The sequence below is a fragment of the Hydractinia symbiolongicarpus genome, chromosome 12 (assembly GCF_029227915.1).
Source record: "Hydractinia symbiolongicarpus strain clone_291-10 chromosome 12, HSymV2.1, whole genome shotgun sequence".
Taxonomy (NCBI): domain Eukaryota; kingdom Metazoa; phylum Cnidaria; class Hydrozoa; order Anthoathecata; family Hydractiniidae; genus Hydractinia; species Hydractinia symbiolongicarpus.
In genome coordinates, this window is record NC_079886.1 from 20,809,847 (window position 1) to 20,822,896 (window position 13,050).

Genomic DNA, 13,050 nt, shown 5'->3' on the forward strand with positions numbered 1-13,050 from the left:
CCTATGTTACTAAGTATTTTTTCCAGGTGTCTTTTGAACTTTTGATATTTCATTTATTAATAAATAATTTTAACTTTTAGCCAAAAACTGTCTTCTGAGTGCTTGTAACAATAGATGGGAACCTCAATGCGCAGCAGACAAGAAAACTTATGTCAACAAATGCCATCTGCAAAAAGAAATTTGCATGCAAAACAAGACCATGCAAGTTGGAGGAGATTGCTTAGGTAAAATAATACGTAATATTTAAGTTTATGTGAGAAAGTCAAAATCATTTTTTTTGCTTTGCTAAAGCACTAAGAAGCAAGTGTATGATCGCGTAGATATCAAATTCCAAAAAAAAAAAGAAAATATTCTGTAAAGTTTGAAATTCCTTATTATTTGCCTTTCTCTTACAGAAGGATTTCCAAACTCGTTTTTTGTCATGCCGTTAGACAGTGTCATACCACAACAATACAAGAAGGATATTGATACAAAGACTTTATTTCAAGTTGCAACAATTGTGGGAGTTTCCACCGAAAGATTGATAAATCATTACCATATTGAAGGAGAACTGCTTGCTTATCTTAGCACAACATCATTAAATGACGTGGCTCAATGCTTCACTTTGCTTCGATTCAGTCAGTCGTTGAAGCATATGTTCGACGAAGTTCTAAAGAATGATGCATATCCAACAGAAAGAATTTACGCAAGGATGACTGTGTTTCATGTCTTGGGATTCACATCTGTCAACAAATATTTACCACCTGCAAACAGTAGCGCATATTTCAAGCTGCATAAATTTTGCACTCTTTTACCAAATCTATATGAACGTGCATACGACCCATATCTTCTTAGTGCAGTGGCAAAATCACATGGAAATACATCGTTGGAAGATTATAGAAAGTTTTTGAAAGCTTTTAATATCGAAAAGTCAATGAAAGGAGCTGCCCTTGCTTATTTTAAAAACGATGCAATGAACAGATTATATTTCGCTTCCGTAATAAAGAACCAAACAATACAATTTTACAATGTTATAAATCTTACCTTAGTCGGCGAGAAGTTAAGACTTACTAAGCAGGACTTGCTTTGCTTGACATTGACGCAAATGACTGCAAAGTATGCACTTGTGGAACATACGTTAGTCTTCTACTTGTACTTGAGTGGTGGTATATCAATAAACTTCTACACTGTTGCTGCAAATGTTCGTCTAATGGAGCTAAATAGCACATTTAAAGGATCCATTCTTTTCGATATGCCTTTGTCTAGTTTATTTACAAAAATTCAGAAATTCGGCGATAAAGCTGTAACAACAGGCTATACTCCAGCAGTTCTTGCAGCTCATCCTGTTGGTATCATAGGGCTCAAAAACATAATGGAATTGAACTTGATGGATCTTTCTACGCGCTCGACAAGTATGAGTGAGAAGTTTATTGTGTCCTGGTTCATGATTAGTGAAAAAGATGTCCAGCGTATGAAGACGCAGTCATTAGGTCACCTTCTAAAGTCTGAGGCGCCGTACAAATCATTTTCCATGAATGCTCTTCAACACCTTTCGCTGTATGAGATATCATCGCGTGCATTCAAATCTCATGATGATGTTACGAAAGGTTTTGTTAAAGGATTGTTTGTAGTGTTTAAATATGTAGAGTTCCAATGGATGCCGCCTATTTATGCAATGTCAGACTCCGATGTCAATTCGATGACTGTTTTGAAATTGCTTGACAAATATCTTGGACTTAAATCAGAACTTGCAAAAAATATTTTTGCGAGATCTACTTATGATTTGTTCAACTTATATACACCAAATGAATTGATCAGCAAAGGTTCCATCAATAAATCATGGACTATCAGTAAAATTAATGATACCATCAAAACTACGCCCAGTAAGTAAAGAATATATTCTATTTATCTCATCAATTTTGTCTTTCTTTAGTTTTCTAAAGTTGTGTTGTATTATCATTCTTTGATGCAATAATTAGAAATGGAAAACCTCTAAAAAATTTTTTTTAGGGCGGCTGCTTGTTTTTTGAATAAACGCCTCTCTTTGTAATTTAATGCCGTAGTTTGTAAAAAAACCGGCTTATTTTGTAATAAAAATTCCGATATGTTTTGTAATGAAAAACCTGAACCGATTTGTAACAAAACAGCTGAGTTTAAAAGAGCTATTTAATGCGTGTCCTTGTGAAATCAAATGTTTTGGTGACTTTGGTGTTGAAATTCATGATTATGTTCTGATGATTCTGGTGTTGGAACCGATGTTTCTGTTAAATGTCCTGCTAAAATCGAATGCTAACACATGATCTTTCTTCGGCTTCACAAAAGAGACTTTTATGTGCCTGGCGCAGCTTCCTGCAGGACGTACAAGCGCTTACAGCTGACCAGTCAAAATATGTCCTTGTTGTTGACATAGCATCGTTGCAAAATTCGATATTCAACTGTCCTAATGAATAAAAAGAAGTAAAAATCATTAAAAAATAGGCTATATCAGTTTAATAGAGCTAGTATTATTTTTTGGTAAATGAATTACTGACTTATGTATATTTTCAAAACAAAAAATATATACGCGATTTTCTCAATTTTGCGTCCAAAGTGGCAAACAATTAATATTGTAATATTGTTTCACTATCACACAGAAGTGCACGATCAAGTAACATGCCAGAATTAACAAAGTGTATAACCAGACACATTAAATTTATCATCACAATCATATACCAAAAAATATGTAGGACGTTGATCAGAATTACGAATTCCAGCATTAGGATTGCAAATTGATCAATTTCAACAGAAGAATCACCACAACGTTTCATCTCACTGGGCCATTCATAAAAATTAGTTAATCAAAAGAATCAACAAAAAAATTTCATCTAATCATGAACCAAAAATGTAGCTTTGTTGTAAAATGAACCACTTATAACAAAATTCAGGAATATTGAAAAATGAGCCGATTTTATTACAAAATGCAACACAGCACTTGTTGTTGAAACTAGTTTTGAAACAAATTGAACCTGTCATCATTTCTTGTTTTTGAGTTACAATTTTTTAACTAATCAATGCTCTTTATATTTAGAAACGTGTCAAGCAAAAATGTGTTTAAAAGAATGGAAACCAGTTTGTGGTACTAACAGTCGAACGTATTGGAACAAGCAATACCTAACAAATCATAATTGCGAGAAGGACGAAAAAGTGACCGTTCGACATAACGATATATGTTATGGTACTAATACCTTTACTTAATGTTCTTTTATTGGACAAGATTTTTTGTTAGTAGAACTGCTTAAAGCCACAACTGGATGTTATTTTTGTTTTGTTTTAGATAAATTTGGGGCAAACTTCTTCAAACCTTTGGATTCTGCTTTATCAAATGAACAAAAGGCAACCGTTGATACCAAAACCATACTTCAAATCGCTCATATGATTGGGGTCTCGCCACAACATATAGTCAAGCAGTACAGCATTAACTCCAGTTTGCTTTATTATTTGAACGAAACATCTCTAAATGATGTCGCAAAGTGTTTTACGTTATCGCGAAGTATTCAGTCCATCAAATCCATGTTTGATGCCATATTAAAGGCAGAAATATCTCCCATGGACCGAATCCGAAAACGAATCATGGAATTTCAGGATTTCGAATTTACCTTAGTGGATAACTATTTACCGCCTAGCAATCATAGTGTGTATTCATCTCTGCATAAATTTTGCACTCTTTTACCAAATCTCTATGAACGTGCATACGACCCATATCTTCTTAGTGCAATTGCAAAATCTCATGGAAATACATCGTTGGAAGATTATAAAAAGTTCTTGAAAGCTTTCAATATTGAAAAGTCAATGAAAAATGGCATTTTAGCGTATTACGAAAAAGATACTATAAACTTAACAAAATCGAAAGAAATGGTGAAGGAAAGCATAATAAAATTTTACACCAACATCAACGTTACCATGGTTGCGAGAAAGCTAAGCTTAAACGAGCAAGATGTTAAGAAGCTAACCTTAGTTGAGATGACCGCCAGGTATGAGAATGTGTCAGCCGCTTTGGTGTACTACCTTTACCTGAGTGGAGGCGTATCAACCCAAATTTACAAAGTAGCTGAAAAAATGTCTCTTGGGGAATTATTCCACGCTTTTGGCAACTCATCATTGGTTAATATGTCGTTAGGTCACACGTTCCTGCAGATAGCTAAGTCTGGAAATTATATAAGCATGCTAGGTAGTCATCCACTCGTTTCTGTAGCTGCAATGAACGGAGTAATAGGAGTTCAAAACATATCAACCTACACTCTCATGCAAATGTCAACCACAGCATCTAAATTACCAGAGAAGTTCTTCCTGGCTTGGTTTAACATTAATGAAATGGCGGCAACTCAAATGAGAAGTAAAATCTCAAAAATATTTAAATTGTACTACAATGGTACATCACCAATTGACCTTCAACACCTAAGTCTTTATCAACTTTCATCCAGAGATATTGTTGGTCAGGATGCTGTCAAGAAGGAATACATGAAAGGATTGCATTGGATCTACAAGCACGTAGAGTTTGGGCATGTCAGGAGTATGTATGGAATGACAGATGCAGATGTTCAAGCACTACCCGTCATAAAACTTCTGGAGAAATATCAAGGACTGGATAAAGAAAGTGCGAAGAAGTTATTTTCTATGAATGCGTTTTCTATTTTAAACACATTTTCACCGATACAAATGCTAATGTCGAGTGCCATTCAAGCGAACTGGACCTTCAGTCGTATTAACAAAACGCTTCAAGAGAAATATGGAGAATTAAGTGAGTAGCCATTACTGTTTGTCTTTGCTATTTTACATTGTACGACCTTCTTCCTTTGTTAATTTTTCGTCTTTTGTTTTTAGGATCGAAAACATTCCTTAACATTCAAATGCTCTCCATCCCACATTTCTGTGACGTTGATGCCGAAGACAGTAAAGATATGTCCTTTCATGATCTTAGCATGAAATGTGTTGGATTATCCTTGACAAAGGAAGAACTTGGTTTGTCTGGTGATGTTTTGCGCAGTGCTGCTCAAAAGTCTTTGGGAGGTATAATGAAAGTCTTCTCAAATGATGACAAAATAAAGAAACATCTGATGTACCTTAACATGAGAAAATTGGCTACCCTCTCGAAAATTCCGAAATCAAAGGTCTTTTTAAATCGTTTGTCAGACATTCTTGTAGATGGTATAAATACTACTACAGTAACGCTTGGAATGGTGGTAGGAGAACACTTGATATCAAATGATACTGTTGAAGAAGCTTTAAACGGTTGGCTTGGTAATGAAAAATATGTTAAAGGGGTATTTGCAATGAGCATATCAAACATACTGTTGACATTAAATGTCGATTTAAAAACTCTGACTAATTTTACCATTGATGATATCATGACATCCACCATATCAAAAATGGATTCAAACCAGGCTGCATTTTTACCCTTTGCACCGTCGAAACTATTGTGTAATGAAAGCAAATTGTCTTCAACTCTGATGAAAATAAACTCCTGTTTTGAAAGCATCTATATCAAGTTGCTAGACACGAAAATCAGTGGAAAATTTACTCCTGCTGAAGTCAACGCTTTATCTGGAAGTTCTCACAACGTCAACTTAATGGATTTCTTCAGCTTATCCTCTTCGCTTTCTTCCAGTCTTACAGAAATTCAAAAGAAAGCCCGGACACCTTTAGTATTGTTAGCTCATGAAAAGGGTATTTCAATAGAAAAATTAATTGATGACAATTTAGTGCTGACGTCAGTATCTATATTTGGTTTTAAAGAGAAAGTCTTACAAAAAGTATTCAGCATTCCTGACAGTGTCATGAACCAAGCATCCACCTATAGTTTACGCATGTTGCATGAACTCGAAAACAGTATTGACAATGTCAAACAAGTGTACACAGTACCTTTGATAACCACGTTGGATGTTGTTTCTGGTCGTTTGGAAGGCAAACATGCTAAAAATTACGAACTTCCTAAAGCAATAAAACTAATATCAACTAAAACATTGTCTACAATTTCGAAAATTTACAAAAGCTCTTTAGATTCATCGTATATTAGAAGCATAACATTGGTGAAGTTAGCTGAGGAACTTTTTGGAGTTACCGACATCTTTTTTAAAGATATGGCACTGAACATGGAGCAACTGAAGATGTTGAATGAAACTAAAATAGGAGATGTGGCACATTTCAAAGTACCTGAAGGTAAAAGATTTGAAGACATACAGCTTTCTAAATTGACAGAATTAATTTTAGACCTACCGTCGTCAGATCTACGAAAAATGTTACTTCAAACCGTCAAAACCTTAGTAAATAATACAGATGAAGGATTTGGCACTATACGTGATCTTTTTAAAGGCAGCAAATCTGGAGCTGACCTAACAGAATTCATTTCCTTAACAATGAAAGCAGTAAATGTAGACAAAAATTCGAAGCCAGATGCATACATGGAAAAGTTACTATCATTTAACTTGACTCGGTTACCCATGAAAGTTATGAATGAGAGATTTATGACGGCGATCGCACACATAATGTTGCGTAAGTTAATTTTTGGTTCCCATTTTTTTTAATTTAAAACAATAGCAACCTATGTTACGAAGTATTTTTTCCAGGTGTCGTTTGAACTTTTGATATTTCATTTATTAATAAATAATTTTAACTTTTAGCCAAAAACTGTCTTCTGAGTGCTTGTAACAATAGATGGGAACCTCAATGCGCAGCCGACAAGAAAACGTATGTCAACAAATGTCATCTGCAAAAAGAAATTTGCATGCAAAACAAGACCATGCAAGTTGGAGGAAATTGCTTAGGTAAAATAAAACGTAATATTCAAGTTTATGTGAGAAAGTCAAAATCATTTTTTTGCTTTGCTAAAGCACTAAGAAGCAAGTGTATGATCACGTAGATATCAAATTCCAAAGAAAAAAAGAAAATATTCTGTAAAGTTTGAAATTCCTTATTATTTGCCTTTCTCTTACAGAAGGATTTCCAAACTCGTTTTTTGTCATGCCGTTAGACAGTGTCATACCACAACAATACAAGAAGGATATTGATACAAAGACTTTATTTCAAGTTGCAACAATTGTGGGAGTTTCCACCGAAAGATTGATAAATCATTACCATATTGAAGGAGAACTGCTTGCTTATCTTAGCACAACATTATTAAATGACGTGGCTCAATGCTTCACTTTGCTTCGATTCAGTCAGTCGTTGAAGCATATGTTCGACGAAGTTCTAAAGAATGATGCATATCCAACAGAAAGAATTTACGCAAGGATGACTGTGTTTCATGTCTTGGGATTCACATCTGTCAACAAATATTTACCACCTGCAAACAGTAGCGCATATTTCAAGCTGCATAAATTTTGCACTATTTTACCAAATCTATATGAACGTGCATACGACCCATATCTTCTTAGTGCAGTGGCAAAATCACATGGAAATACATCGTTGGAAGATTATAGAAAGTTTTTGAAAGCTTTTAATATCGAAAAGTCAATGAAAGGAGCTGTCCTTGCTTATTTTAAAAACGATGCAATGAACAGATTATATTTCGCTTCCGTAATAAAGAACCAAACAATACAATTTTACAATGGTATAAATCTTACCTTAGTCGGCGAGAAGTTAAGACTTACTAAGCAGGACTTGCTTTGCTTGACATTGACGCAAATGACTGCAAAGTATGCACTTGTGGAACATACGTTAGTCTTCTACTTGTACTTGAGTGGTGGTATATCAATAAACTTCTACACTGTTGCTGCAAATGTTCGTCTAATGGAGCTAAATAGCACATTTAAAGAATCCATTCTTTTCGATATGCCTTTCTCTAGTTTATTTACAAAAATTCAGAAATTCGGCGATAAAGCTGTAACAACAGGCTATACTCCAGCAGTTCTTGCAGCTCATACTGTTGGTATCATAGGGCTCAAAAACATAATGGAATTGAACTTGATGGATCTTTCTACGCGCTCGACAAGTATGAGTGAGAAGTTTATTGTGTCCTGGTTCATGATTAGTGAAAAAGATGTCCAGCGTATGAAGACGCAGTCATTAGGTCACCTTCTAAAGTCTGAGGCGCCGTACAAATCATTTTCCATGAATGCTCTTCAACACCTTTCGCTGTATGAGATATCATCGCGTGCATTCAAATCTCATGATGATGTTACGAAAGGTTTTGTTAAAGGATTGTTTGTAGTGTTTAAATATGTAGAGTTCCAACGGATGCCGCCTATTTATGCAATGTCAGACTCCGATGTCAATTCGATGACTGTTTTGAAATTGCTTGACAAATATCTTGGACTTAAATCAGAACTTGCAAAAAATATTTTTGCGAGATCTACTTATGATTTGTTCAACTTATATACACCAAATGAATTGATTAGCAAAGGTTCCATCAATAAATCATGGACTATCAGTAAAATTAATGATACCATCAAAACTTCGCCCAGTAAGTATAGTTTATTTTGTTAACTTCCTTTTGTTTATTTGGACAAAGCGCTAATAAAAATATAAACATAACATAATATATAAACATAAAAATATCTACAATTCTTTTTTTTGTCGTCCTGCATTTTTGATGTTAAAACAATATTGGTAAGTTACAGTTATTACTAGTTCTGATAAAGAAGCATAACCTGTTCTCATTGAATCATTGATCAGTGCATGATCGTAATGTAATTGTGAGTGTTTACCATTTTTCAAATGAAACAATGCTCACTTCTATAAGTATGTGGTGAGAATAAATTTTTTGTTTACTGTCAGGAATGGATGTGTTTACAAATATGCAACTTCTCGCCATCCCACATTTCTGCAAACAGAATGCTTCAAGTAACTCTTGGTCACTTGATGAAGTTGCGAAACGCTGTGTTGGGTACACTTTACAAGAATTAAAGTCGGTGTTAGGCTTGGTTGGCAACAGTTTTTCTAACAGTGGTAACAAGTCTTTGGTTGATATTAAGAAGGAATTCGCTGAAGATTCGGATATTCTAAAGAAGTTGGATTATTTGAACTTAAAGCAAATAACAACGTTATCAAACATGGCAAATGTTTCAGTTTTCTTAAAGCCCTTACGTGCAATTACAATTCCATTAAATCCTGCAGCATTCAAGGAAAAAACATTTGTGGATTTGTTGAAAAATGGATCAGTGTTTAGTACAGATGAAGTAATAAACGATATACTGGGCAGTTGGTTAGGTAAACAAGAGTATGTGGAGAGCGTATATCAACAAAAACTTGGTAACATTGCCGCTGAGTTAAAAAGGAATCTTACCAGTCTATTTGATATGAATTTCAATGATATATTTGCAGTAACTGTTGCAAAAAGCGATCCTCAATACGGACCGTTTCTACGATTTCAACCTTCGAAAATACTATGCAAACGAAGAGAATTCAATTCAACTCTTAGGGAGATCAGCAGTTGCTTTAATAGCACGTACACCAAATACGTTAATCTGAGTATTGCTGGAAAATTCACACCAAATGAATTCAACCTCATTACTTATAATAAACACGAGTTTGGAATGCTGGATTTTTTCAGCGTGTCAGTGATTATCCAGACAGCTGTGGAAAGGATTGTTAAAATTGCTCATACACCTCTGATTTTGCTAGCACATCGGAAAGGGATTGATATCCAAAAACTGACTAATGACAGTCTCGTTGTAACATCTCAATCTATTTTTGGTTTTAATGAAGTCATCTTACAAAGCGTATTCAACATTCCTGACAATATCATGAAACAAGCATCCACCTATAGTTTACGCATGTTGCATGAACTCGAAAACAGTATTGACAATGTCAAACAAGTGTACACAGTACCTCTGATAACCACGTTTGATGTTGTGTCTGGTCGTTTGGAAGGAAAACATGCTAAAAATTACGAACTTCCTAAGGCAATAAAAGCTATCAGCGCCCTTAATTTCACAGTGCTTGCTGCAATTTACTCGAAAGACATGTCGTACTTCAATACAACAAATTTGGTTTCACTTGCTGAAGAGCTTTTTGGGATAGATGAACATGTTTATAAAGTTGCTTTTAATGTCTCAAAACATTTACATCTATTGAGGAACAGGACAATCCAAGAGATCATTTTATTTTCATATTATGCAAAGCCACCAATTCGTAGCCTGTCAGTTGCATCGCCAAGGCTTCTTACTAGATTTATCACTAACTTTAGATCCTTTAATTTGCAAGAGTTGCTTTTAACAACACCTGAAATGCTGCTAAACTCATCGGGAATTGGCGCCAAGAATACCACACTAGCTGCTCTGTTATTAAATAACAAATATGGTGTCAAGATGGAAGAATTTCAAGATTTTGTAAAGGAAACATTTGTCCACTTCTACTACTTGCCAGCAGGAAAGTTTGCAACGCACCTGATGTCTTACAATCTGAATAAATTACCAACAAGTGCCTTACAATCCAAACTACTTTTGGTACTGGACATCATCGGAAGAGGTAATTTCCTTCATCGCTTTCAATTGTCAAAATTTTTGGTTTATCTTCTGTTTCGTTTTAATTTTTTGTTTTTTTATTTTCTTACTTTTTAGATTTGCAGTTTGACGACTATCTGATGTTCAATTTGAACCAATGGAAAGATACCGACCAGATGTGTGTGAAGTCCTCAATGTCTTCTTGTACACTAAAAACCTTGCTAGAAAAGCATCATAAATCCTTAAAAAAAGAAGCTAGTAGACTTGGCATTAATCCGAAATATTTAGATGGTATTGGCGAAACAGATTTGCTGCAATATCGTCAACTGCTTGGTTTGACAGACAAAGAACTATCCAGTGAAACTCTTTCTAGAATCTTTACCCGAATTTCTGAGGAGTACGAGAAAATTGACAAGAAATTGCATCAACAAACCATCATTCAGGAATTCGACAAGGAGGGGCTTGATGTGAATAAATTAAGTAACAAAGCATTCCAGAATGTTTTTTACAACACAACCAACACAACATTGACTCGACTTCAGTACCATAAAGATTTCAAAGGGAAGTACAACTCATCATTTATTGATCAGATTAACAATCAAACACTCCAAGGTTTAAAGAATTTTGTCTATCTTAATGAGCATACGATTGGTATGACTGCTCCAGCAATTGTTTTGTTACCATGGTATCATGTCATCAAATTTTTTACCGGTGGTGTAAGTCTGGAAGTAGTCAACAAAAAACGACTAATGACAGCCCTGAATTACAGACATAATGTTAGCATTTCTCACATCCTCAAGATGTACAAGATGTCAAAAGAGTTTGTAAAGTCGAAATCAATCCTGTTCATTTCCATGCATCTGTTCGGACTAAACGAAACCATGACGCAAGCTTATGGTAATTTGACTGGAGAGGAGTTTAGTCTACTAAAAAGATCTACGGTGGAGGACATTATGTGGATATATCCTGATGTGGATTATTTTAATTTGACCACGGTCAACGCTGAAATGATGGTCAAGGACAATGAATTTTCAATGGTTTTTACAAGCAGTTTATCACATTTAAGAAAGAGAAATATTTCGGGCGAGTTTGATCATAAAAATGCCAGTCTATTAGCTATTATCTCCCATTATGGAAAGGTAAACAAAACAATGCTGAAAAATATGATATTTCGCGGAATGAACTCAAGCAGAATGGACATGACATCTAGTTCATATGATCGTTTTAAAAAGTATATCGAAATGAAAAATTTTGGTGATTATTCAAGCTCTTTTAAAAAAAATGGTACCTTACTTAATTCTTTGAAAATTAAAGACTTGCTTATTCAAACATATGATGGTAAGTGGACAAATTTTTATCTTGGTGCACTATGGTGCACAAATTTCAAGATATTACTTAAGTAATATCTCTAATTTGAAACTAAGCCCTTTAAATTTGAAAAAATTCAACGATTGATTAGAACTAAAGTAATCAATCTTTAAGCAAAGGTGGATGTTTTTGGCAAATTTCTAGCTTCTGATGATGCCACACAAGAAGAGTTGGCACATGCAAAAAAAAAATTTTATTCCTCTTTTGCCATACTACAACTGTTCCAAGCTTGATTCTATTTAGGAACAGCTATCAGAAGTTATGGAAGAGGGGAAGGGGAAGATAGGGGCAGAATCATCCTCCCCCCCCCACCCATAATCAACTGAATGTCTTACCAATTTAATTAAATTTGCATTTTTATAGATTTAAACAATTGTGACATGAATTCCACGTACTGTCAACTAATTGACTTGAATTCTGCTTGTGTAAACACAACTATGGCTCATGAGTGCAAGTGTAATTCAGGTTTTAAACCTAAAGATACCATGTGTAATGGTAAGGAGAAACCGTCATTTTTATGTTTTATTTTGAATATTTTTATTTTTTATATTTATATTTTTTATTTATTTTTTTAACCGCGCAAAATCAAAATTCAAGGACGCAACAGATACGTGAAATTTAAGCGAAAATTGTTTTTTTTTTCATAAAGATATCAACGAGTGCGATTCTAACCCTTGTAACGCCACATCTATATGCGTCAACACAGATGGAAATTACATGTGTATGTGCCGCACTGGTTACATTAAAAATGAAACGCATGGATGCGTGGATATGAATGAATGCGATATGTCATCCACTTGTGATGCAAGAGTAAATTGCACCAACACAGAGGGATCGTTCACTTGTGGTGATTGTCCTGAAGGCTTAGCTGGCAACGGAACTATTTGTGAAGGTAAAAAAAGATAAAATTGTTTCAGCGAGTTTCTGCCAGAAATTTTATAATTTTTAGAACTTTTTTTAAATTTTTTTTTTCTCTAATATTGTATAGATATGTGCAAAGCAACACCGTGTCCAGGGGAATCGAAATGTGTCAACAGCTACTTCGGTCCCAGTTGCCAATGCAAAGATGGATATTTCTTCGATCCAATATCCAGGCAATGCAAGCTGGGAAAATCTATCACAAAGGTGAGAAAGATTGTTATAATTGGTGGGAGAAAATGTTGACGACAATTTGTTGAATGTTGCGAGGATTGTCACGCAAGTCGTTACGGCAACGTGTTAAATATTGCGACAAACAGCACCTTTTCAGGGTCACGTGTTTCGACGTAATACTCGTTATCTATGG

The 13,050-nt window shown here is 34.7% G+C and overlaps 1 protein-coding gene across 1 annotated transcript in view; it reads left to right on the top strand.

The window, feature by feature from the left end:
* The window catches only part of LOC130622201 (uncharacterized), a 32,486-nt gene that overhangs the window by 17,215 nt on the left and 2,221 nt on the right, over positions 1–13,050 (top strand). The window contains exons 10-21 of the mRNA XM_057437637.1: positions 81–224; positions 396–1,862; positions 3,047–3,193; positions 3,293–4,756; positions 4,840–6,507; positions 6,636–6,779; positions 6,950–8,416; positions 8,731–10,422; positions 10,515–11,735; positions 12,129–12,260; positions 12,415–12,657; positions 12,754–12,890. Of these exons, the coding sequence (XP_057293620.1) occupies positions 81–224; positions 396–1,862; positions 3,047–3,193; positions 3,293–4,756; positions 4,840–6,507; positions 6,636–6,779; positions 6,950–8,416; positions 8,731–10,422; positions 10,515–11,735; positions 12,129–12,260; positions 12,415–12,657; positions 12,754–12,890 (9,926 nt within the window). The remainder of the gene's footprint in view (positions 1–80; positions 225–395; positions 1,863–3,046; positions 3,194–3,292; positions 4,757–4,839; positions 6,508–6,635; positions 6,780–6,949; positions 8,417–8,730; positions 10,423–10,514; positions 11,736–12,128; positions 12,261–12,414; positions 12,658–12,753; positions 12,891–13,050) is intronic.